The sequence below is a fragment of the Glycine soja genome, chromosome 10 (genome assembly GCF_004193775.1).
Source record: "Glycine soja cultivar W05 chromosome 10, ASM419377v2, whole genome shotgun sequence".
Taxonomy (NCBI): Eukaryota; Viridiplantae; Streptophyta; class Magnoliopsida; order Fabales; family Fabaceae; genus Glycine; species Glycine soja.
This window is the reverse complement of record NC_041011.1, coordinates 52718545-52746456: the sequence shown is the minus strand read 5'-3', so window position 1 is coordinate 52746456 and position 27912 is coordinate 52718545. Positions and strand designations below refer to the sequence as shown.

The window sequence follows — 27912 nt, the reverse complement described above, 5'->3', positions numbered from 1 at the left end:
GAATTGGTTGGAGGGGTTTGAATGAGGATGTTGAGAGGTTCAAGGACAACTTAGAGTTTACAAAGCTAAAAAATAATCAGGAAGGAATTGACCCTGATAATGTCTATTCTCAGGTTCCCTATGAGAAAGGTTTCCAGTTCTTGTGGCGCATTGAACGACAGGTATCTGAATTTATTTGCTTCTTCTGATATGTACATGCTCACTTTGCATCATATTATTGGATTTGTGTGTGTGTGTGTGTGTGTTTTGGAGAGATTCTGCATTAACTAAGAGCTATGATGCATTTCTCTTTTCATTTTGGGTTGGAAAACATATGCATGTTTTGTTTGTCATTTGGGAGGTAAACTTGAATGGTTGAACCTAATTTATTGGAATTGGGTATTTTTTCTTTATTTGTCAATTTTCTCATGGATGGGACAGGTTGGGAGAACTGCATTTGATGAGTTTCTGAAGAAACATCCCTTCACTTCCTTAAAGCCAACATCCGTGGCATAGAGAACCAGATTGACCTAGTGCTGTGGACGAAAGGTACTGGCATTCCTCCTGATGCCTATGAACCTGAATCCACTGCTTATAAAACGATTGTGTCGCTGGCAAATGAGTTCACAAATGGGAGGATGAAGTTGCTGGCTGGGAGCTCTACTTGGACAACTTACCAAAATCCATTGAAGCTTCTCAGTTTAATACTGTTTTCTCAACTATAAGAATTTTATCCTACTAAGGAGGATATAAGAATTTTCCATGCTATTTGCTCGGACGACTTTTGTTCGTTTACTGTTTACTCAATTTTCATTATATTAAAGATTTTTTCGTCTGTCGTAGATGTTTTTTGTCTGAAGATTTTTTTTATCTTAAAAAAGTCACATTTTTCTTTTAGAATTATATTAGATATTTTTAATTAGTTTACCATGAACCAATTTATTTAAACTTAAAATAAGTAATTTTAAAATAAGCACTTCTAAAAAAACATTTATTTAATAAACAGATAAGATGTACTCAAAATAAACAAAAAATTATTTTTCTTAAGCAGAAAGAAGTTGGACAAACATAAAAAAAAACATAAAGTTATTTGTTTTATAAAATATTTTTAAAAAAAATAAGTTTAAATGAACTGATCTAATGTAATCTTTTTTACTTTATTGGTGCATTTATTGTATTTTATAAAGAAACAAATGAACTAAATGAGTTTTTTTTAGCACATAGCATGTTCACTTGTCAGGAAAAATATGTACGTCAATTTGATCTATAACACAAACCGTCCAAATATTGAAAGTATTCAAACTGTCTAAAAGTCTACTTATATAAACATGCATCTATTTTGTTTTTTAAGTACATATTCTCAAATAATTTCAAGGTAACGTTTTTATTTACATTATCTTCAAGATAAAATCAAAGTTAACATGCTTTTTTATTGGCGAAATACACAAAAAACCATTTTCCGGTAAAAGATTGGACCACCACATATAGGGATCTCTGCTGCTGTACTACCTTTAATATATTAAAACGAAGATGTCATACAGCTTAATTGTTTTTCTTATTAAAGTATGTCATGGAGATAAACCTAAAAAATCCCATCAACATACCAGATTCGACATTAGTTGAATTAAGAATGCGGCATGCAGAAACAATATAAAACCTTGCATATACATAATGGAGGAACATAAAAGCTAAACACCATTCATTACTCTGCAACATTCCCCCCGTCCCATAAAGCATATAATAATAGAAGGGGAGGGAACAGAACAATATTCTTATCTTATAACATAACAAAATAAGGTTCTCTACTGGCACAACAATTAGTTTCTTTCTACAAAAAGATCTTTTGTGGTTGTTGGGCAGTAGACAATTCATAATCCGCTTGTCAATAAAATGCTTTAAAATGTCATGGAAATCAGCATACTGTGCGTCCGTAGCACAAACAGGCAAGGTAAAGGTTTTTTGACCATTTGTCCTGAACACAAGAATAAAAAATAAAGAAAAATCAACCTTGATATTTAACCAACGAAATCAATTAGTCATTTATCTCCCCTTACCTTAACATGCGTGCTGGGAAATTGTGACGTCCGTAAAGTTTCCTGAGTTTCATCACTGAGTTTGCGTCTCGGAATACTTAATATAAGAGCAGATTGATCCAATGTAGCTGCGGTTGCTGTAATCCTATAACCTTTATCCCAACGTTTATGGATGCCCTCACTTGGATAGAGAAAATCAAGTTCAACCACCTACAGTTAAAAGGTTAATGATGAGAGCATGAAGCCAGTCTGTCTGGTAACAGGCTTATGTCCAAACCGGCCACCATTGTATGACATACTGAACAGAGACAGGAAATCACACACAAATAGAAATGCAGAAGAACTGATATACCAAATGTCATAATGAAATACAATTTTAACAGCAAACCTGTTTACTGAATCCAGCATTTCGAGACATAACAACACCCCAACGACTTCCAGCAGTGGCCATTGAAGTGACATGAAAACCTTCTCTCCACTTCTTGTTTATCCATTTGAAGGGGAAAGATTCACTCACTTTGTAGGACTGTTGAGTATACTGCGTACCTGCAAAAATTAGATAATAAATCACAACAAAATCAGAGGTAACAGTTGCAGAAGCATTATATGTAGAGGTCTTCAGAAATCCATGTGTTCAAACAAAAGCACTAAAAAATCATATTAAAAAAGAAGGGAAATAAACAAAAGGTCACAGTTGACAATAAACAGAAAGTAAATTATGCAAGCTAATAGAGCCACGTCCAACAGCACCACTATCAACAAAGCATTTAGACAATCATGGCAATTGTTTCATTTCAGGTACATAATGAGACTCAAAAAATGACTGAATAACTAGAGGTATATAAAATATAACACAGAAGTAAACACCAAAACCAGTTTATCTCCAAGACTGCAACTGCTGAAAAACTTTCCAACGGTATTTGATAACATGATTCATCAACCAAGAAAAATAATAAGATCGATTCATCATTTCACCACAGCAAAAAGTGACTCTTTTAGTAATCAAACCTTTTGACATCACCACAAGAGAGCTGCCATTGTTGCTCCCTGCAATAGAAGTAATGTAAAAGTTTTTATCCCACTGCTCCATTATCCATTCCTGCAAAGCAACAGTCACATGGATAAGTTTAATCACATGGAATTAGATTAAAGAAACTGCAAGACATACAGCATATTTCACCTTGTGCAAGAAAAAGGTTGACAACTTGTAAACTTGAGCTGTAAAACCAGTTCCAGCATCCATAATAAGAGCCCAAAGATTGCAACAAGAAGACACACAACTAATAAGAAGGCCATCTGCAACCCCTCTCTCAACATGCTGTTCTAATCTTGCATCAGACACATTATAATGGTACCTGAAATACAACCAATTAATAAATCAGAAGCAACTCATGGGCATAACATACTCAAGCTCACCCTTGTATATCTAATTACTGGATAAAAAGAACTGCTAAAAGGAGAAAACTGTGTCGTACCTTTGTTTCATTGGCAGTCTTGCATTGTAAATTGAAATCCATTGTGTAGCAGGAACCCCTAAACGGACCTTCTTTCTTGGCTGTGATTCATCATCTTCAACATTCAATCTACCCCGCTTTTGCCCAACCTGCCAAACTATGATTTTGAGTAGACGTACACCAGCCAAAAGAGGAAAAGAAAAAAGTAAGCCAGAAATACAAGACCTCCAAAACCACACTTCAGTAAATTACCTTTTGGGCACCTTCAGTATTAATTGGCCGCAATGCTGGATTGGGTCCAATCGTACCATCAAACAAAGATATTAGCTTGGAATAATTAGGTTCTTCATCAAATTTCATATTCACTACAATCTCAAGAAAATGCCTAAAAGGAGGAGGACACAAGCAGCATAGCGTCTCAGGAGATGTCCCCATCTTCTTTTTGCAAACAAGGAAGGATTTGCTATCACCCTAACATACAAGGTAAAATAAAGATTGAAATAAAATATGTAAAGGAACGAAATTTGCAAAGTAAAAAATACTCCATAGGCATGTAAAATAAATCCCATGTACCTGGTAACCTTGCCATGGTAATCGGCCCTTATGGAGGAAGACTAGTGTGTATGCAAGAGATTCAAGATCATCTCTTCTACTAGCAGTTCTCCCCAAATGAGCATGAACACTAGCATATCGAACAGTTCCTCTACATAAAAAGAGGAGACTCAAGAACATTGATAACCATATGCAAGAAAACTATTAAAAAAAGAGAACTACAAGGGGGAAAAGAAAAGAAAAGGAGGGGGTGGGGGGGAAGAAAACCTAAACATATCAGGACGTTGATCATAGTCCACATGCTGTCCACTGGAGGTGTCTCTCCATTTTGTTGCTGAAAAACATGAGCACGTATCATGAAGGGATTCACAAGAAAGAAACCACAAATGCATATTTAAACTTAAATTACATCAACTGACCTAATCCAAGGTCAACAAGAAACAGTTTCTTCTCTTGCGCTGTAGCTGGTTGACCAAGTAAAAAGTTTTCTGGTTTTACATCCCCATGCACATAACTAAAATGAACAACGAGATTGTGTTTATTGTTTGGAGTTCAACAAAAATAAAACTCAATCAATTCACGGACATTCTAAAACTCACTAAGTAGGAAGATGAAGAAACAAATATGTTTGACTAATAACATACCCTTTTGAGTGCATCTTCTCAAGTATTGATAAGGACTCAACCGCTATACATGAGACCATTTCAGAAGACATCCTAAACATTTGTTAATAAAAAGTAAAAAACAATAGGTCAGAGAAACAAAAAGGAAAAATTACTTATTGTAACAATTCTAACATGATCTGTTGCATATATTCAAACTAAGGGAGTGTTGAAGACAAAAGAGAAGCAATTTGCTGAAGCAAAAAGCACACAAGGAAAAGAAACAAAAGGTTAAGGTAACAGTGGTGGAAGTTGATGGCCCAAATAATAGATCAAGGAAAAAAGAATACACCTTTAGACAAAATGCATGCAAACAGTGAGTAAAACCATAAGAATTATTCACTAGTTATATATATATTATAAATGGATGTCAAAAAAAATATTTTAGTAAAACAGAACATGTACAACTAGTTGCCACTCAAACACTGTTTTGCATTTCTTTTCACTTAATTATGTACTCAGAAGAGAATGAATTTGAATTCAGTCGCCATGTTTAAATGTGAACCTCATTTAAGAAAACCCAAAAACAAATGAAATCAGTATTATTACAAACCTTGTTTTAATACACATTATATAAACCCTATAAACAATCATAAAGCCAAGATACCGGCACACTGAAACTCACATCTGGCTTGAGGTATTCCAGAGATCCCACAAACTTGGACCAAGTATGTCCATAACCTGCATATAAAAGGAATAGTTGAACTGTTAAGTTGGCAATGATATAGTGCAACGGTTGTTGTGTAGAATAGATCATACCATCACATAATATTCTCCTTGTCTTCCTTTATAGTGTACTTTTGGGATTCCATAACTACCCCCAAGGGTGCTTTTGACATAACATAAAAGTCAAACTTTAGCTATACATACTTGATCACAAATCATGATAATTAAAAAAAATATATATTAATATAAACGTAAGAAGGTACCTACTTGTATACTTGCCACTCGTAAGGAGGGCCATAGTTACAGCCCTTACTGTTTCTATGTTCAAATTTCAGAGCCACCTGAGAAATGCGAGATAGAAATAAACTTAAAGCCAAATCAATGACAAAAGTATTAAACAATTTAACACACAAAGCCCAGATGAAATTAGAGAAACCTACCTCCATAGCTCCAGCACCTGTTGCACGCTCACGACGGCCAACAAAAACCTGACCAAATCCACCTTTACCCAATTTTCTCTCTACCTTGTACATGGGCGATCCTCCCACTTGAACCTTTGGCATTGAAAGCAAATTCAAGTTTCAAAATTTATTAAAAAAAAATAATTCAATGAATAAGCAGCTACAATCCCAACAGCTACAAAAGTGACAAGTGTTAATTTTTCTTATTTTATTTTGTGGAAATTTGTATGTATACAATTTAGTCCCTAAATTTATCAATTTTGTAACAAATCAATTATTCTCCATCACCATACCCTAGAACATGTCAACTTCATAACAAATTATTCCTTGAATTTACGACCAGTTGTAACAAATTAAGTCCCAAAATTTGAACAATCTGAAAGACTAATTTGCAATAGAGTTGACAGAATCAGGGACTAAAACATTTCATACGCAGATTTTTCACTTTTCATAAACAAATCAATTGACACTTTTGAGGCACAGTCAGATAAAAAAAAAAAAAAACAAGCCAAGAGTCATAATCACATACCCTATCAGGAAAAGGTGGAGTGGTGGCATCCTCCTCAGGCTTATTGCCACTCAAGCCACCGCTTTCGTCACCCATATTCACGCCCACACCAACTTCCTTTTTCTCTTCTTTCGCCGGCTCCAGTATCGGGATCAACGGTTCCGGTATCGGTGTCGGTGGTATCGGGATCAACGGCTCCTGAAGCTCCAATTCCTTCGCCGCCAATCGAGTCCTGGGTCTCCCTCTCGGCGCCGCACGAGCCTTCACCTCCTTCCTTGCAGGTTCCGATGCTTTCTGGCCACGGCCACGCCCCCGTCGCACACCACTACGAAGCTCTGGCATTCTCTAAACCCATGCAATCGATTCGCAGTTCCGATAACCTCCCTCGTCATATGCTCTACCGGAACACCGATGCACGATTCATGCCTGAAATTGGAAGAACGAAACGGAAGACAGAGAGAAAATTTGTCGGAAGATGTCACGATAGCAATGGGAATGGGGTTTTAAATCGAGTGATGAGGATGAGGATTAGGGTTAGGGTTTGATGAGTGAACAAACTCGGGAGCAGATTAATCGGGAAAGGGAAAGTAGCGGGAGGCAAGAAGAGCCTTCACGGTACAAGATGAAAATGAAAACGAAAAATATATGATTTTTTTAAAGAAAATAATAATAATTGTTATATATCAATCTAGTATTAGATCACAACATACTTATAAACTCACAAGATCCATTATAAGGGTTAGATTCTTAATAAAAAAAATCCATAATTATGAATAAAAAACTATTACAGGGATTAGAGATATTCACATATCTAATGTTTTATCATATCTTAGATAAATAATTTAGGTGGAAAAAAAACACAACATATAAAATATTTATTGGAGTGTTTAGAACCAAATCAAATTAATCGTACAATTGAAAATCACAACAAAATTAAAGTTACTAGTTTGGTTTGATTTTTGCTTTTCTCAAACTGCATGATTCGATTCGATTTTTGTTTTGACATGTGAAAATTAAACTACTCGGGTTAGTTTAATATAGGACTCATATTAATCATATTATAAAGTAACTTTAAGCTTATATAAAATCACAAAACTTACACTCAATCTAGATCTAAGACTACAATGCTTAATACCCGATAAATCACTCTCTCATCTCTCTTGTAACCCCTTAAAGTCTAAAATTATTCTATGTATGGTCATCTTTGTTTTTATGATGACGACTCTCTCAAACAATAACACATTATTTTTTTTATTTAAGTTTAGTTGTTAAAACTTGAAAGTGAGTACTATGTACTGTTTAACTTTTAAGTTTAATAGTTTATTATTTCATTTGAATGATTATTATTCAAGTATTATTCAAATTGAAACTCTACGTTGAACATTTACTGTTATAACTCACCCTTGGATCATAACTAGCCTACCCTAACACATATATATCTAGGCATATATATATATATATATATATATATATATATATATATATATAATTCCATCCATTTAATATCAAGGTCTCATGTCACATCACAAATCCTTAATATATTGTCCAAAATATTCACTAATAACAATGTTGATTATAAATACTTATTATCAAAGTATCTCAAAACATCATAAATACATCATCAACATACCTATAAGAGAGAATCATTTAAATTTTAAAATAAAAGACTTCTCTCTAAATCTATTATTACCTTGGTCCCTATAGCTGCATTATATTAGAGTTACAAACAAAATATCCACCCAGAAAGTCAGTTACTCCACTATTGTGTATCTGAGAAAATAAAATAAAATAAAAGGTAAGTTACAAAGAGTTAGTGAGAGCATAAAATACAAAACGGACAAAAAGGAGAGCATAACATAGCACGAGTCTTTACATTTAAATAACCTTAATTAAATAAATAATAAAATACAACTTACTTTTAGAAATCATTGTATGCTCAAAGAATAATTTCAGAATTACTCATAGACTGGTATTCAAGAATAATAACTTTATAATCGAATTTTCATTCCATTATGTGCACATATATCACATTATCTATTCATTGTGGTGAACGGTAATTATATAACTACCACGTTTAGCTCGTAAGCTGCATTATCTCTTCATTGCAGCGAACGGAAAGTATAAATATACTACGAGTAATTGACTTATAGGCTACATTATATCTCCACTATAGCAAACAAAAAATATAATTATACTATGAGAATTTGACTCATAGGCTACATTATATCTTCGTTGTAGCAAACGACAAATATAATTATATTATGAGAAATTGAAAGTTACAATATCTCTTTGTTGTAGCAAACGAAAAATATAATTATACTATGAGAATTTGACTCATAGGCTACATTATCTCAAACAACAAATATTAATTATACTCATAGGTTACATTATTTTTTCGTTGTAACAAACGACAATCAATCATGAACTCACAATAAATACCATAAACAAATAATCCAATATTCATCCTTATATATATTATCAAAATCTCAAAATAAATTTCCAACATCATAAAGAATATATATATATATATATATATATATATATATATATATATATTTATTGAAGTTTACTTGCTTCTCCTAAAAGAACTTTAAAAAATATCGCTAAGTAGATTAACTATTCACTTAAATAACACAATCCATGGGGAGGGGGGCACGGGTCTGGGGTAATAATGTTGCCTTTCACTTATACTCTTAATTGTTAAATTAGTCATTATTCAAGTTTTGTCAAATTATAACAAACATTTTAAATATTTTTTTAATATTCACTAGTAGAATTTTTAAACTGCAAAAATTGAATCAAACCAAATTACAAAAAATTGATTTGAATTTCACAAATAATCTAAATCTAACCAAACGGCATCGCGCTTAATTTTAAACCATAATATAACAATTTAAATAAAATCAACTTACAGCATACAAAGTTTTTTTTATGAACAGAGATTGACAAGTTTATTAACTTTCAAATATATATTTAAGATGATTTATAATTTGTCGACGGTATGATTTTTTATATTAATAACATAAAAAATATTCATAATATATAGTTAATATTTTTCCTAAACTGAAATATTATAATACATATTTATTAAATTATGAGAAATTTTGTTTCTGCCGCTAAAAAAATTGTTTTGCTAGTTACGAAAATATTATACTTAAAATGTATTTTTTTTAGGAAATCATGGATATCCTTCAACGGTCCAATTCGCTGGACTAAGAATAACCACGCTCTCAGTGCCTGGTTCACGCTAAATAGAAGTTTATACATGAAAAAAAATCAAACATAAATTCTCACATGATATACTTTATCCTTTACATGTGAAGATAGTGGATTCATATATAAAATGTATATTTTATATGTAGAGAGAGTTTTATTTCTTAATACTTGCCTTACTTGTTGTTTTGAATATTTGTATATCAACAACATATTTTTATTCTATATATTTGTGAAATTGATAAAAACAAAACTTGACTTTTTAATAAAAAATATAAGAAAACTATGAAAAATTAAAAAATATTATGTGATAAGCATTTAACATATGCACTTAACATTCTCGCGGTTTGCCACAAAAGAATTTGTGTTGAGGCCCATTCATTCTCCTTTTAAGAATTTTTTTTAAAAAATATTAATTATTATAATTCTTTGCATCTAAAAATAATTAATAATTTCACGCTAAATATATTTAGAAATGCAAAATTCACTAGATAAAGGTGTGAAATCACCCTTTTGTCAATTCCTGAAGATCGATGAATCAATATTATTTTTTTAAAAAGTCGACAAGTTATTACAAAAATGGTTTTATCCGTTCTGAAAAAACAAAGTTGGTCTAATTCTTGAAATTTGAATTTGGAAGAATGAAACTTGGAAATGCAAAAGAAAAAAAAGAGTAAAGAGGACAAATTTTTTTGAAATATAATATGTCATAAGTTTTGCCCTATTTGGTATATAAGCTTTAAACGTTTTTGAATATTAGGTTTTAGCTTCCATTTTTTTAATATTTTCTTCCTTTCCTTAACATATTTATAAAAAAATTCAATTATCTTTTTCAAATAATTTTTTTTATTAGTTTTTTTATTATTATAATTTTCAGTTACTCCAATAAATAATTTTATCAAACACTTATAATTTAACAAACTTTTTTTTTCATTTTCTAACCTTTAACTATCACCCAACTCTTTATTTAATTTATCGTTTTTCAACTAGTTCTTCGGGTAGTTTTATAAAAAATAACCAATAAAAATATTATTACATGTGTGCTCGTGTGAATACGCGTGTGTTTCAAATTATTAACCTTTGAATTAAGTTACAAAACACATTTTAAAATAGAAAATTCCTATATTAACAAAATATTTAATTTTATATAACAACGACATTGCCAAAAACAAAACTTGCCTTTTTTAAAAAAATATATTATCTAAAAAAACTATATATAGATAAAATATAAGAAAAAATATGAAAAGTTGAAAAATATCATATGGGAGGCATTTAACATTTTTTTTACATAATGCAAGCATTTAACAGACACTCAACATTCTCGCAAGTTGCTACAAAAGAATGTATTTTGAGGCCCATTTCACCCACTAGAAAAAAAATTCTTTAAAAATCAATAATTATTACATTTTTTTCATCTATAATTAATTAATAATTTCACACTAAGTACAACTAGGGATGCAAAATTCATTGGATAAAAGAAAAATTACCCATTCACCAAGGTTGATATATCGACAAATTGTTACGGAGGACAAAGAGATGTTGATAAATCAACAAATTGTTACTGGATAAAAGAAAAATCACATATTCACCAAAATTCTCAAGTATTCATTTATTTTTTTTACTTTTACAAATATTTTTTATTTAAAAAAAGTCATGATCAAATAAATAAGTGTAATATGAAATATGGTCAAATATTTCAATCAAATTTGAAAATATGATTCAATGTTATGTGAATGATTAGGTAATTGTTTCTTTAAAACCAAGAATAAAATTTAAAATAAATATAAGAATGTATTGACTTTTTTTCTATTTTTTATCCCATTATTTGTTATATGTCATGTCACTTTTTTCTCTTTTTATTTCCTTCTTTACTCATAATTCTCAAATTCATTTCAACCCAAACATCCTAAAATGATTTACACCTTTGTTGTTACCCTAAATTTTTATGAAAAGATGGAAAATATTATATCACGTTAATTGTTTAAAAACGAGTTAATGATTATAGGGTTTCTTCAAACAAAAGACAAAACAAATATTGCATTAGCATTCTAACTAAACTTACTCCTTTTCGTTCATCTATTCTAATTTTACAAGAACTACGCGTTTTATATTCAAGGTATTAATCAAGAAAAAATGTTATTTAAAAAAATTAAGGCTTGATTATCAATTTGTTCCTCAAATTATGTTAAATGATTCAATTTGGTTTTCAATTTGATTCTAAAGTTTTTTTTAAAAATAAATCAAATTGACTCCTAAGTTTTTAAAAAGTTCATTTTGATCCTTATTTTGTAAAATTTTAATCAATTTGATCTTCAAATTATTGTAAATTTACAACTTGATCATTTCTTTTCTTAAAATTTGAAAATTGAATTGATTCAATTTAACAATTTGATAATCAAATTGATTAATTTTAAAAATTTGATAATCAAATTTAACATTTTAAATATTTCAGAACCAAATTGATTATTTTTAAGAATTTGAGAACCAAATTAAACTTTTAAAAAACTTCAGGACCAATTTGATAATTTAAGTCAGTAATTAAAAAGTAAAATTTTTATGCTAAAATACAGTTTTCATCTTCCTATTTTACCAAATCTGTGAATTTGGTCCCCTAAATTTGAAATCAAGAGGTTTAGTCATTTTTTTAAATCAGGAAATTAGGTCCCTCTATCAAATTGATTGGGTTGACAGTTAAGAATATGTTGACAGTTAAGTACTGTGAATGCATAAGTTTTTTAATTTTTTATTGCTTACTAGATATTTAAATTAAATAAATATTTATTTTGTAATTGTAAAAAAGAAAAAAGAAATCATCCTCTCTATTCACCTCTTTGTGAGACCATCGTGTTAGACAGAAGGATTTCAATTTCACAGGATTTGCGTTGTTTGACGAAAGGAAAAGTGTGCAAAAATCACATAAGTTTGATCGCCGACTGGTTGCCTAAGAGGGGAAATACAAGAAAGTAGAAAGATAAGGTTTTTCTTTCCCGTGAATATTAAATATTATATCCAGTTTTGAAAAATTAGATAGATGCCTTACAGACTCAAACATCAAAATAGGTTGATTATCATCTATACTCCCTGCACTCTGTTGATCAAACAGATGGAGATGACTACTAAGTTTTATCCCTATTATTATGTTTCTTTAATTTCTTGAAGTCCTCCCATTTGTCTTACCTTCCAACACCTTGTTCAGTTGAATAGGTTATGATTCTAATTTAGTTTAATTTTCATTCATGAACTTTTGGTTTACTTGCCCACAACTATGAGTCTGTGATAGTGTGTTTTAACAGCAATATAATCCGACTACTACATCAAAATAGTCACATGGCTACAAAATCCAACAACAACTTACAAAACGACCTATACTGAACCTATTACATCAACTGACCCTAGCAACCACTACAAACACCAATGCCTCAGTGAAACAAATCATCAAACACGTTACAAAACAATTACAAAGTTAGAGGACAGTGTGGAGGGAAGCACTGGGGCACAAACTTTGAAGACAAAAGGGAAGCTGTAGACTTAACGTCACGAGGAATTCTGATATGAAGAAGGATTTGCCTCAGCCTGCCACGGAATCGCATTCCTCCTCTCTCACGTAACATTTCATCACCACTTTTTGTAATTTCTGTCTTCAATTTTTTAATTGAGATAAGTTATATCTCATTTTTTTAAAATTCACAATTTTAAGTTTTGAACTCAATTTCAAATATTAATTTATATTTTTTTATAAACGTTGTTTGTTACATATTTATTTATTATTCACATGATAAATGCTTCTTTTAATTATTTAATTATTATCAAGTTTAATTTATTAAAAAAAGTATATAGTCAAGTTTAAAATTTTAAAAGAAGATTAAAGTTACATATTTTTAATAAGTGAAGAATAAAAATTTTAAATTAAAAAATAAGTGAACTAAAATTACGTATTTTTTAAAAATGAATGACAAGATGTTTTGATTAAAAAAAATAGGAGAAAAAAATAGGAGAATTAAAATATCATATTAAAAAAATACGTAAAATTGCATATATATATATATATATATATACTTATTTTCTCTTTCATGTGTATTTTTACCTTGCTCTTTCTTATTTATTATACATTTATAGTATTAGTTACTTTTTTTCCATTTATAGGAATTGAATTGGATAACAAAAGTAACCAAAAAAAAATAGAATAACCTATGTAAACGACTTAATCAATTGAGTTATATTTATTACACATTGTTAAGTATAATTTAAAATTTAAGAAGTATTAATAAGAATATTAAAAATCAATGAAACATGTTTTAGATATGCTTCGGAATAACATTTTTTTCTGATCATAATATTAATACAAAATAAATATCTTTGGTAACATTTGTTTAAGGACTAAATATCACTACTACATCACCTTAATTGATAAACAATAAAACTTCTAATTATAACATTTTTTGGAATGTAATTCCTAAAAATGCACATTGTAACTCAAAACAAATCCCTCCTCAAGAGATAATTCATGATTAATTCTTTTAAACTAAAAATAAAATCTAAAATAAATATGTAAACATATACTCATTTTCTCTTCCTTATCCTTTTTTTAAACTTTGTTTACTTATATTTTTTTTTCTCATTTATCACATATCTATCACTTTTCGGTTCCCACACACATTCTCTTTGCTATTTTTGTTTCTCTTTTCGTTCCACCTCATGCTCCCCAAAATAGGTTTGTACATCTATTGTTACGCTAAAATTTAAGGTTGTGAAAAGATAAAAAAATATTATGTTGATAGCATAATTTAGTTGTGTAGAGGTAGATTAGTGTTTATTGGGTTTCATTACACACGAGACAAAACAAATACGGCATTAATTTCTTCAAACAAAGAAAAGTTATATTATCAAACACCAATGACTCAACTATTTCCCCATTTGTGAATATGATACCTCTAGCCACCTTTAAAAAATGCCCAACCTTCTTACATTGACAAGTAATACAATTTAAGTTTGATAGTTATGAATTGATAAAAAAAAAATATTATTATTTAATCATATATCATCGTTTATATAATTTTAAAAATAATTATCATAAAAATCAATAAATTTATATTATGAATTATAATTAAATAAATATAATTTTTTTGGATTCTCAATACATAATCTATTTCTTCGTAAAATTTACTCATCATTTAGCCATTTAGCTACATCATCTTTTTTTTTTCAACCCCCTTCTATTTCTCAATTTTAAAATGCCCAATTTCCCATTTTTTTCTACCCACCCTCCTTTATCACAATTTCCCACTTTAAAATCTCAACCTTCCATTTTTTTTTCCGTCCACCCTCCTGCACGATTAATAAAGGTTATCGTAGAGGGAGATACGTAAAGGAGATGGAACAAAGAAGAAAAATTCAGCAAAAAAAGAAGAAGAAACATAAATAAAAATATGAGTGTTTAAAACCAAATCTAAGTCAAATGTAAAACCGAAAACCAACCAAAAATAAATAAAAAAACCACATAAAAATCAATAATTATTGGTTTGAATTTTTTTAAAAATACTTCAAATGGCACAATTTGGATCAGTTTGTGGTTTGACATGCAGAAATTAAGCCAAACCAAATCAAACTCACCACGAATACCCCTAAAATTTATTGTTGCAACTATTGGTTTGTTGTCTACAGATCCTCATGGTTGGAAGTAAATATTATCAATGTTGATTTACTAAAGCTGTTTTTCTAAGTTCAGTTGTTGGAACTTATAAACAAGTCTTATGACTATTTTATTTTTAAATTAAATGATTATTATTCAAATATTATTTAACTTAAAAATAATTAGCTTTAAGTTCAATTTTGAAACTTTTTTTGTTGATTTATATAGTTAATTGTTGAATTAATTATTAGTCAACATCTGTCTAATTAATAACAAACTTTTTAAGTATTTTTTAAATATTTTTTGATAGAATTTTTAAACCACAAAAATCAATTTGTAGAAATTAATTTAATTTGTTTTAGATTTCATAAATAATTTAAGCTGAATCAAATCTAATTATACTTAATTTTTTTTATTAATTCAAATTAATTTTAAGTCAAAACCACATCAAATCCTTAAATAGAGTTGCATATTCAAATCCTTAAATAGAGTTGCATATAGAGGGAAAAGGGTGGAGCAACTCTCCCTTCTTTTTTAATTTAAAGTGTATTTCAATAAAAAATAATGACATCACAGTTTGTTTAAATTTTAGTGGATATTACTTCAGTAAAAAAAAACTTTATATTACTTAACTGATTCGGTACAAGAATTTTTTATTTTTTTTTTGCAATTGATATAACAACTTGAATTTCTGAACATCTTTTGTTTGGTGTTTCACAATTACTCATTGGCATATCAAATGATCAATATTGAAGAGTATATGGACTAATTGCTCTCACAAGATTATTACATGAATATATTTAATAGATAAAAGAGGAAATAAATTGATATTAAATTATTATTTTATGGTTCTAAATTTTTAATTACTTGGCAGTATATATATATATATATATATATATATATATATATTTATATATATATTTACAATTTATAGATATAAAAATGTTGTTTCTTTTAAAAAAGAAATAAACTCTTTTATAATTATGACATATATCTAGAAAAGATTTCTATTTCCTTTTTTTATTATAGTAATTACATGAATATATATAAGGGAGAATAATTTGATATTAAGCTTATTATTTTATCGTTTTAAAATTTTAATTATTTGGTGGTATATATTTATATATATATTTACAATTTATAAATATAAAATCTCTTCACTAAATTACAATTTTGGTATTCTTATGTGTGTTAGAATTCGATTTTGGTCCCCTATACTTTAATTCACCATTGATTACTTGTGAACGTTGAAGTGCAATATATATATATATATGATGATCAATGTTCAATAAAAGCGCGACACATGATAGTCAAGTAAACAATTCGAAATAACCGAATTACAAAAATTTGAAGAACTAAATTAAATTATAGGAGAATCAAAATCAAGATAAATAGGAGATCAAATTTGTAATTTAGTCAAATCTCTTTTTTTAAAAGAAAAGAAATACACTCTTTTGTAATTATGACATATCTAGAAAAAAAATGCTATTTCCTCTTATTATTATAGTAATATTTTGTTTGGTATAGAGATTTTTTTTTTTTTTTTGAGATTGGCAGAGAAAGATTGCTATTTAGGAAAAGATAGAGAATATTATGTGGTGAGCGTTTCACATGGCATTTCCACAAGTTGTTACAAAAGGATGCGGTTGAGGCCATTCCATTCCCTTTCAAGAATTCTATATAAAAAAAATGATTATTATGATTATGATTTTTTGCATCCAAATTTAGTTATTGATTTTACATTTAATTATATCTAGAGATGCAGCAAATTTCACTGTACAAAGGCAGAATCACCCTTTCACTAGCGCGGATGAATTGAAAAGTTACAGAGGACAAGATCGTCATTTGGGAGATAGGCATAAATTTTTTAGGGTTAATTTTTCTTCTTCACCATCCAATCCATTCGCATCTCCGAACATTTTTTTTTAATAACAGTGCCATTATCTTTAAAGCTTCTTACTTGCTGTCATTTCATTTACATGATGAGAAGATGATATTCCGTCCTCTGTTACCTTTGGTAAATTAGCCTTTACATTTATTATATTATTTTATTATTATTTTGTCTTATTTTTTTTTATATATAAACAAATACAAAAGCTGTTGTTTGACATTTCTGCTTCTGTCTCTGGATTTGCATCTTGTCATATCATATTCTTTTTAACGTGAGCTACCGTTATATATTCTCTTATTTTTCTATTTTCTTCTCAATTTCTTTAATGAAATAGTAATAATAACGCCAAGCGAAGCAAGGTGCATACACAAAAAAGGTGCACACTTTTATTGCGATGGATAATTGATATCAAGTGATAATCTTTGCTTTATGATTTTTTTTTTTATTTGACCTCCATTAGAGGGTGCAACAAGGACAATAAATCGGATTGGAATTTTCCTTGGATATCAAATAAAAAAAGGTGAAGTTTTTCTGATATTTGGTATTGGACGATGGATTGGCATCATGATGACACCAACCCCACAAATCCTTTTAACCCTGAAACAGTGTCAGATTATAGAGAAAGATCAATTAAAGTAATGACTTGCTTTATGCATATACTAGTAGGTATTTATGTAAAAAATGGTTTAAGATAGTCTAGATGGAGATATACATGCATACTATGCTACCAATGTCAGGGTTCAGTCATAGGTTACATAGGTCTGTGAACAGTGCATGGGGTTTGGGAGAGACTAAAAAGTAGAAAGGGACTTTATTACCAAAGAGACTAAAAAGGTTTATCTTGGTTAGCCACTGTTGTTTCTAAAGGCCAGAGCCCTGAGCTTGCTTTGTTTGATGGGTTCTTGCTGTTACATCCTCGGTAATCTGAGGGAATTCATGGTTGTGTCACAGCTTTTCTTCTGTACCATAATGCCCTTTTTCTTGGGCTTTGTATCTTCCTTGTTACTACTGCAAGTTATTTCACCACCACCCGTTCACCCTTTGTGGGGTGTTTCAGTCCTGAATCTGCTGCTGCACGGTGATTTTATTGGCCTCCCTCTCTCTTTTTCTCTTTTTTATTTTCATGGGACTATTTCTTTCTTCTTATCCTGTGAACTTGTCTGTTTCTTTTCATTTTTTTGTCTCGTTTCTTTTATCTGTTGTCTGCATGTAAGTGGCCATTTCATTTCCCATTCATGTTTTTTTTTTTTCTTTTTCATATCTACAAAACAAATGCTGCTTGGTGATTATCAACTTACCAATAATGTTTTTGTCTCCCTTTGGTTCCTTCATTATTTTCCAATTCCCCTCTGCTGTGCTACAAAATGTTAAACTTGTTGTGTTGTTGATGGTGGGACAGGAAAGCACTGAAGGCTGAAAGAAATTACCAAGTAGTTAGTTAATGGCATCAACATCTTGCGTTGGTAACAGCTCATTACCTATAAAAGATGCAGCAGGTTCGAGTTATTGTGCATATCCTTTTTCTCTAGCAAAATATGAGGAGGTTGTAGACAATCCCCAGCTCTTCATGTTTACCTTGGAGAAACTTCACGCCGCTATGGGTACCAAGTTCATGTAAGTTCTCTGAATATCATTTGGCCGTAACCTATATAAGTATTTTTGTTTTTTAATTTTATTTACTTTAGAAGTGTTCATAGGGGTGTCAAAACTGTAAGAGAGGATGGTGAGTTGGTTGGGAAATTCTTAAAGTAAACTTCCAGAGCCTGTTCTTGGTTCGTTCTGTAGATATGAAACATGCAAACTTTTAAGTTACATTTATGTTCTCTGTATTGATATATCTGATGATGTTTCATGGTTCTACCTAATAATGTTAGCAGCACTCTTTGGCTTTGCCAACAAGTTTAAAATCATTCCGTTGTTACAATATCTGCAGTGGGGCCTCAGCTTACAGTTTTGTAGTTTTTGGAACTATTGTCTCCTCCTAATTATTAATGCCTTTTAATTGCATAACTTTGTAACATAAAAGCATGTCCCCCCAACTCCTTTTTAGTTACTTTTGTGGCATTTGAAATTTTGTTGCAGGATTCCCATTGTTGGAGGAAGAGAACTAGATTTGCATCGCCTCTTTGTCGAAGTGACTTCTCGAGGAGGGATTGCCAAAGTAAGATGTGATGAGAACTTGATTTATTGTTGAAGAACCATTGTATTATTTTATATCTGATCCCAACCAATTGTTATTAGCATTTTCATCGGCTTGTGATTCGCTCTGATAGAATGATCTCCCGCAAGCAGATGAATTTGTATTAAATCAATTAATATTTCCTGGTGTTCATTGTGGTTCTGCTGAACTTTGTGGCTTCAAATAATAGAAGGTGTTTTACTACAAAGTTGTAGTTATCCAATATGTTCTCAATATATCAGGGAAGCTTGTCAATTTCCCTTTTTCATTATGTTGATGTTTATCAAGGGGAGACCAGAGACACAACTTTTTCCAAAGTTTGTTAATTTTTTCATTATCTTCATTGGCTGTGCATGTGAAAAGGGTTCAATTGTAGCATATGATGAATTTTCTCTTTAAACTTGAGAGAGCGTCTCAATAAATTTATGTTTCATGATGATTGCATTGCATGTTGTCAAATTGTCAATAATGGTTTTGATGCTTTTATAACATGTTTGATTATATTCTAGTTCAATTTATCTTATGTTTAAGATTTTTACCTTGGAGTGATTTGCTCAACATCATGATAATAAAATGTCAGTAGTTTTTGGGTTTTGATGCATTTTGTATAATATTCTGGCAGAAAACTGTGAATTATTTTCACTATTCTTTGAGCCATATCTTTTTGTTTTATTTGGTTGTAGTGCTAAAAGTTACAGTATCTGGTTAATCTGTCTTGCAGATAATTAGAGAGAGGAAATGGAAAGACGTAACTTCAGTCTTCAATTTTCCATCAACAGCTACAAATGCTTCTTTTGTGTTGCGGAAGTACTATGCTTCATTGCTCTACCATTATGAACAAATTTACTTCTTTAAAGCCCGTGAATGGGACCCTACTGCTCCTGGTATTTTCATTTAAACCACATTGCTGATTTTAGCTACTGTTAGGGATGGGGGCCCTTCTAATATATAAGATGTCCATTTCTCTTTGACAGATGCTTTGCAGAATCAATCAACCCTGCCAGTTCCTCCTCCAAAAATGCAGTTTCCGCAGCCTTTGTCAGAAATTCAACCAGCTGTCTTTCAACAGTCAAATATTAATGCTGCTAAATTGCCTGAAGGTCTTTGCTCTTTCTTTTTGTTGGCCCAAAACAAGATTAATTGATAACCACAACTTACAAAGAAAAAGGAAAAAAAGGGTGAATATGGTCATGAGAATTTTTAGTCTTAGCTTCTAATACTCTTTTAGGCTATGTATGTTTAGAGTGATGGCAAATGATGGAATGGAGTAGAATGAAATGACATTGGTTGCCATGTTAGGATTGCTTAGAATAAAATAGAATGGAATGTAACTTTATGAAATCTATTCTAATTCCATATATCTATTTTTCTTTCCCTAAGTCTGGGGATATGTGATAGACCAATTATAATTCTTACCAATTTGTCCATTTTTTAAACAACAGGATGGTCCAAACAAGATTTTGGAGGTGGTGTACAGATTGTTTAAATAATAGGTGGTGTCAACCTATTATTGGATATCCAAACAAGACTAGCCTTTCTTTCATGAAATAGTTATGCTGATCATAAGTCATACTTGAGAGCAGATTTTGAGAGGTGTACCCATTAAGTGCCTAATTTTTTGTTTTTTTGCCAGGTGCCACTGTATGGTTAACCAGACAAAGTAGGTCTAGTGTTGCATTAATATTTGATAAATAATACTGCCAAACATATTTAAAAGATCACTGATACAAGTACCCATTAAGATTTTGAGCGTCTCAATAAACATATTTAAAAGATCACATGATGATTGCATTGCATCAGTGATTCAATATCTTTAACTATCATGACTGATTGATTATTTGATAAATAATACTGTTTATTGTCTTGTTGTCTTCAGCAATGGCAGCATCTTCGGCAGGTTCTCCAGTCATTGGGGTCATTGATGGGAAGTTTGAAAGTGGGTATCTAGTTACAGTCACAATTGGTTCTGAGAAACTCAAAGGCGTGCTTTATCAAGCTCCACAAAACCCTGTATTGGTTGCATCCCATCATAGTGCCTCAGCTAAGAACAACAATGCTTCTGCTTCATTGGGTGTCCATCGTCGACGACGCAGGAAGAAATCAGAAATAAAAAGGAGAGATCCTGCTCATCCAAAACCCAACAGAAGTGGGTACAATTTCTTCTTTGCTGAGCAGCATGCAAGACTAAAGCTACTTCATCATGGAAAGGACAGAGAGATTAGTAGGATGATTGGTGAACTTTGGAACAAGTTAAAAGAATCAGAAAAGACTGTAAGGAATTGGTTTAACATTGTATATTTTATATATGCATAAGCTCATATGCATCTTTTGGTTCTTGTATCTGGGCCATATTATATTAATGCGTTGAGTTTGAATGACCTAAAGGTTTATCAAGAGAAGGCCATGAAGGATAAAGAGAGGTACAGAGCAGAAATGGAGGATTATCGGGAGAAACAGAAGATGGGCCAAGTTATCAGCGATGCTGTGCCACTTCAACAACGACTTCCCGAACCGGATGCAGACATGTTGGATGTTGACATAAAAATGGATGAAGCTGAGGGAGATTCACCTCAAACTCCAGAGGAGAGTTCTGGTGGAAGTGACTATGAAGATTATAATAAAACTGCAGAGAGAGGCTTTGATATGGATGCATTGCCTGTTATAGGAATGGGAGCAGAAACAAGCTATTTGGGTTCGGAAGAGAAGTCATCTAAGGGGGGTTTATGAGCTTCTCCAGGAGAGAGAGATTTTCTTATGATAATTTAGATGCAGTGGAGATTTGAGGTAGGATTAAGGTTGCAGTGCTTACTTGGTTGCTCACACAGGGCTTAACTGTGAGTTTTGTCGTTTTAATTAATGTTTTAATTTAAGGTGTTCATGTTGGCTTCATGCTATATTGCTATTGTACATCTGGCAAGCTGACATGGATGATATGATGGCAACTTGTTAATTAGGTCCTTGGGAGTCCGCTCTTCCTATGTTATTAGGTCCATCGAGACCAAAAGAATAAAATGCCTCTTTTCATTTTATACTTTATAGCAGCTATAAGTGTGTGTAAGGTTTTTATTTTCAAAATTCATTTTTAGTGTTTTTTTTTAAAAAACTTATCGAATGGGCAAAACCCAACATTCCATTGTTGTCAATCAAAGGCAGGCAACAAGCAGCGTCTGATGATCCAAGTGATCAGGGGACATGATTAACAAAACAATGATTGTCAAAACCGAGTGCATCCCAAAGAACCTAAGAGAAAGGGCAATCACCTTTCTTTATGTGTTTTTTTATACAACACTAGTATCTTTCATGTGAGACCGTTAGTTAAAGGGAAATAATTTTGTATCAATTAATTTACATGTTTAATAATATTTATGATTTTAAAATAAAAAAATATTAAACTAATTACTCACTCTTTTTATTTATAATACAATTTTTTTTGGTCAAATAAGACTTACTAGTGAATTAGGTAAAACTTGATTATCTAATTCACAAGGTAAAGTAATTAATTTAATGGATAATAATAAATTTATTTTAAATTTATATTTTTTTCAAAATTATTCTTATTATTAATCATCTTCTCTTTCTTCTTTTGTCTGTATGGACTTTTCTCTTTCAAATTAATTGATTATCGGATTATCGTCTAATAATAATTAATATAATGAACAATATGGATTGAGCCTTGTAAAAGAAACAAACATCACTTTTAATTTTTTTATAAACAGAAACTAGAATATATGTTAATTAATTGTATGACTAGAATATATTATATTAATTATTATATTCAATAACTAGAAAATTAATTATTGTATTTAATTAATTGTATGACTAATAATAAATATTTTCTATCAGTACAATTTAATTTTTCTTATATTAAATTAATTATTATATTTAATAACTATAATATATGTTTGTCAATTGTATGAATTTGCATATTATATATATATATATATATATATATATATATATATTGTAAAAAAGCAAACATTAAAAAAATAATAGTATATATATTCATTATTTTTATTGTTTAAAAATAGTTTATACATAGTATTTTAAAACATAAATTTTCTTCTATAATAAAAATTAGTATATTTATTAAATAATATTTAATTTACATTAAATGTATAAATTATCCTCTTTTTAATTCTGAGTATATATTTAAAAACATTATGATGGTTCTGTAGTTTTCTAATTCCATCTTGTTTTTTCAACAATGTGATTTCTTTTGCATATAATTAAATGTTTTATTCAATAGTATAAATTTACTATTTATGTAAATATATAAATAAAAATATTGTTATTTTATTAACCGATAAATTTAATAAATATGACATACAATTAACTGTAAAAACATTAAATATTATATTCATTTTAATAAAATTAGATTTAATAAATATAATATATGTTTATTAAATTTATGAATTTTCATATAATCTATGTATGTTAAAAATATATTATTAAATTGAAAATTATATATTATTAAATAAAGGCTAAATCATGATTTTATTCTTTTATCTTATTTTTATGATTTATTTTGGTTCTTTATTTTATTTTAAAGATTTTTTAATCTTTTAAAAAAATCATTTTGATCTTTTATTTTTTAAAATTTTGGTCAATTTAGTCTTTTAGAAATAGTGATTGGTAATTTTTTATTTTTAACACAATTTTGAATCTTTTTGTTTTTACTAATTCAATACGTAAGACTTGTTTAATTATATTTACTTACATGAAAGCTATACTTAGAGACATTCATAAAGTTTTAATTTTTTTCAAAATTAGAAAGAAAAACTATATACTTTTTAATTCAAAGTATTTATATATTCAATTTGTTTTTAATTAATGATAAATATAATTATATTTTATCACAATATTATATATGCATATATATACACGTGCGAGCTTTAGAAGAAGCAAATTTTACATATAAGATTTGGATACTAAACAAAGGAAAGACAAAATTTCATTACATAAAAAAATGCACATATTTTGAACTATAAAAATTAATTTTCATTTATTTTATTGTATTTTTTAGGAGGAACAAATAGGTGCAACTTTGATAAATTATTGCATCATTTAACAACTTTCAATTGGATAATGTTTTTAGAATTTATTGCTGGATTAAAAATTTATTTCTCATAGATCATATATATAAAATTTCACATTCATCCATAATTATTTGTTAAAACATTTAGATTAAAATTAATGTAATAACATTTTTAAAATATATTAAAATATGAATTATTTGATTATTTTCTTATTGTTATTAATTTTGAAATTTTTTGACACAAGTAATATTGATAATATGTCAATATAATTTAATGGTTAGATTGATAAAAATTATATTTTATATCAAATTATTGAATGATGTAATAATTATTTAAGTTACACAAATATAATTTAATCTCTCCTATGTATTTTTTATAGGTTTTAGAAAATCCAAGCGACTATGTTAAGGGCAAAATAGTAAACTTTTTCACCAAATTAGACAAGTAATAATCTTTTGAAATTAATATTATTTAGTCTCAAAAAAATTTGAATTTAACATTTTGGTTCTTATAGTTTTCATCTGTTAACAATTTCAACCCTTACTATCAAGTAATAACGTTAATTGATGGCATGTGTGTCACATTGATAGCCTAGTGATGGGACAATAGTAGAATTTGTTTTGTAAGTTGTTTTTAAACTCTTTGTTAACCTTAAAAATATAAGTTTATTTTTGTTGACCAAATAACAACTGGGTTAGGTATACGATTATTTTTTAATTGAATTTGAAAATATGATTAAATGTTGCACATACTTTAATTTATAAAATAATTTTTCATTTATTTTATTATATTTTATAGGTTTCAAAATATCAAAGACCATATTAAATGCATAAAAGTAAATTCGTTGATCAAATTAAACAAGTAATAATTTGTTGGATATAATATTTTTTAGTTCTAAAACTTTTTCAAATTTAGTATTTTTGGTCCCTATACTTTTTGGTTGTTAACAATTTCAATGCCTACTAGTGAGTTAATTGATGAAATGACTATCACATTGATAGTCCAATGAATTTTAGGTGATCAAGGAGTTTGATGGAACATTCATGTGTAATTTTTTTTGGTAATATGTGTTTTTGATTTCTCATTTATTCATATTAGTTGATGACATCATACTAATTGATGAGAGATTAATGACGTAGTTTACCAAACAAAGTTAGTCAATACTCTTTGATAACTTTAACAATGTAAGTTTATTTTGGTTGACCAAATAATAATTTTGTTAGTTACATGGTCAATGTGTTTCAAAGTCAGTTAGTCTGGTCCAACTTAATATACATATAATTTAATAATAAAATAATTATTCTGACTCTATAAGAATATTGTGTCTGCATAACCTTAATCTTCACAACCAAAGGTCATTTTCATCATTCATCATTCGAAATTTGTCCAAGTGCTCATCACTATCATTCACTCAATTGACCATTGTTCCTCCATCGGTATGAAAACAAATCACCCTTCACTTCCTTTTTTTATGTCGTCCCCTTTCTCTTTTTAATTTTTCTTCCATCTTTGTTTATGTTATTTTTCACTTTAGTAAATTGTTGAGATTTGTTGTTTTGAATTTCTGAAGCCTTCCAAACTCCCTCTCTTCCATGTGCACAACATTTTTTTTAATTTCTATGATATTTTTTTTTAAGTAATTGACTCTCCAATCAAACTAACCCGATTAAGGTCAAGTAGGTTTGAGCTATGCTGCTTAATAAAAGAAAAACATGCCAATCAAATCCAACTATGTTCCATCGATATCTTCTTTAGGAGATAATTTATTTTTAGGTATATTTTGATACTAAATGTGAGTATCTAAACTAATAGAGATTCAAAACTTCGTTCATCATTAGACCTCCCGTGGGTTAAAATACTCAATTTCTTTTCTTATTTATTTATTTTTCATTTTTTGGTATTCTTTACAAATGTCTTTGATAGGAAATAATCACGTTGTTGAATAGTAAATGCAATTTGAATTTTAATCCTATTTTTAAGCTGAAGTTTAAAATATTATTCGTTAATTCCAAAAAAATGCAATAATTTAAACTATAAAAATGATTTTTCATATGTTTCAAAAAATTCAAGGCCCATATTAACTACATAAAAGTTAAAGTTGTTGACCATATTAATTAAACAATAACGTTTTTAATCAATTAATTCACACGACTAGAGACCAATACAATTAAGGTTGGGTTGATTTAGGTTGCTTGATAAAAAAAATGAATCAAGTCCAACCCAAGTTAATTATATTTTATTGCCAATGTGGGTTAAAATGTTCAAAATTTTCTTATTATTTATTTTTTCCTATATTTTTCTTTAAAAGAGTTTTTGATAAAAAAATAACTTTGTTGATGAATACTAAATGTAATTTAAATTTTAATAATCTACTTCAACCGAATTTGAAAACATGAATCGTTATTTCCCAGGAATGCACATATTTTAAATTATAAAAATACTTTCATTTTTATTTATTTTAATTTTAATAAGTTTTATAAAATTCAAACGATCATGTTAATTGGAACAACTATATTTTATACATGTTCCATGCATAAGTTTGATTTTTTTTTTTTTATGTTTGTACTTAGTATTATTTAAAAAATATTTTAATAAATAAACTTATCATTTTTAAATATTTAGTATCATATTAAATATAATTAAATTAAAATTTAGTGAAAGATTAATTAAATTTTTATTTTAACAGATATCATCTTTACAAATATCAAAGCTATTGAAATTTATTGTTTCTCCAAGTAATAATAATGATGCAATACCTATGTGAAATGTATAGATTCAAAAGAAAAATCATAAATATAAAATTTTAATTATTTAAATTAAAATTGATCAAACATGTGCATTGCATGAAATTATTTAAATATAAGAAGACAATTTAAATATATAAATATTTTTAAAAAAATTATTATCAATTTATAATTTATTATAGATAATTCACTGTAAATGGATTTTGAGTATTATGTGTGTTTTTTAAGAAATTAAGCATGTTGATTGTCAATTTATAAATTGCTTAGTTTATTAAAGTAACTTATAAAATATTTTCTTATAAATTATATATTTCATATTTACTAATATTTAAATAAGAGAAGAAGAGAAAGATATAATATAAGTAAGCTAATTCTAATCTCACTAAACATATGAGACTAGTATTATAACCCATAATCATAATAATGGTTATGAAAAAAATTATAATAATGATGTGATGATTTCATATTTGTAAATTTTTTACTCATATAATCAATGTGAAGGAAGAAAAAAAGCATGATCAAACATTTGTTTTTTCACTTTAAAGTCTATTTTCCTATATGAAAAGTATAAATTTAAAAATAATCTAAAAAATATAAATATGAATATATATGACTCCCTCTAAACCTTTTTTTTTTCATACAAAATAAATGAATCTATTATTTTGGTCTTAATTATAAGAAAACATGAATCAATTTTAAGATGAATTGCTAATCTTCTTTTATACCCTTAATTTGTTGTGAAATATGCTCATTCATTCTTCATGCAAATGGATGGATTTATTGGCTACTATTTTTCTTGGCCGAAAAAATATCATCTCTTATCATGTGTTGTATCATTATGGATACTTTTGAAATAAAAGTTAAACTTATGATATTATTAATTAAATTAACTAACATTTTTATGT

General features: G+C 28.7%; 2 protein-coding genes across 5 annotated transcripts; one reads left to right on the top strand and one right to left on the bottom strand.

Annotated features, from left to right (window-relative positions):
• Positions 1 to 1610: 1610 nt before the first annotated feature.
• On the bottom strand, positions 1611 to 6985 carry LOC114371005 (casein kinase 1-like protein HD16). Its single transcript, XM_028328408.1, has 16 exons — positions 6337 to 6985; positions 5787 to 5900; positions 5614 to 5687; positions 5440 to 5509; positions 5306 to 5361; positions 4663 to 4734; positions 4438 to 4532; positions 4286 to 4352; positions 4040 to 4169; positions 3719 to 3937; positions 3488 to 3615; positions 3193 to 3367; positions 3021 to 3111; positions 2401 to 2558; positions 2034 to 2222; positions 1611 to 1951 (listed from the first exon to the last, which is right to left on the bottom strand). Exons 1-16 carry the CDS (start codon positions 6655 to 6657, stop codon positions 1892 to 1894), a joined length of 2019 nt encoding a protein of 672 aa, XP_028184209.1. The 5' UTR covers positions 6658 to 6985; the 3' UTR covers positions 1611 to 1891.
• A 10071-nt stretch (positions 6986 to 17056) lies between these two features.
• On the top strand, positions 17057 to 22256 carry LOC114369396 (high mobility group B protein 15-like). 4 transcript variants are annotated; one of them, XM_028326627.1, is made up of 7 exons: positions 17057 to 17174; positions 18448 to 18662; positions 19131 to 19209; positions 19949 to 20111; positions 20202 to 20327; positions 21104 to 21498; positions 21613 to 22256. In XM_028326627.1, exons 2-7 carry the CDS (start codon positions 18490 to 18492, stop codon positions 21952 to 21954), a joined length of 1278 nt encoding a protein of 425 aa, XP_028182428.1. In that variant the 5' UTR covers positions 17057 to 17174; positions 18448 to 18489; the 3' UTR covers positions 21955 to 22256. The 4 variants fall into 4 exon arrangements, with proteins under 4 accessions (XP_028182428.1, XP_028182430.1, XP_028182429.1 ...); XM_028326629.1 differs by lacking the exon at positions 17057 to 17174 and adding an exon at positions 17303 to 17319; XM_028326628.1 differs by lacking the exon at positions 17057 to 17174 and adding an exon at positions 17318 to 17424.
• The last annotated feature ends 5656 nt before the right edge of the window (positions 22257 to 27912 follow it).

Excerpts from the sequence above, each read along its gene's own strand:
- LOC114369396 (XM_028326627.1), top strand. The coding sequence starts at position 18,490 with ATGGCATCAACATCTTGCGTTGGTAACAGCTCATTACCTATAAAAGAT. Across the intron at positions 19,210-19,948 it reads CTCGAGGAGGGATTGCCAAA|ATAATTAGAGAGAGGAAATG; the intron begins GTAAGATGTGAT and ends TCTGTCTTGCAG. Across the intron at positions 20,328-21,103 it reads TGCTGCTAAATTGCCTGAAG|CAATGGCAGCATCTTCGGCA; the intron begins GTCTTTGCTCTT and ends TGTTGTCTTCAG.
- LOC114371005 (XM_028328408.1), bottom strand. The coding sequence starts at position 6,657 with ATGCCAGAGCTTCGTAGTGGTGTGCGACGGGGGCGTGGCCGTGGCCAG. Across the intron at positions 5,901-6,336 it reads CTCCACCTTTTCCTGATAGG|GTTCAAGTGGGAGGATCGCC; the intron begins GTATGTGATTAT and ends TCAATGCCAAAG. Across the intron at positions 3,938-4,039 it reads TACCATGGCAAGGTTACCAG|GGTGATAGCAAATCCTTCCT; the intron begins GTACATGGGATT and ends CTTGTATGTTAG.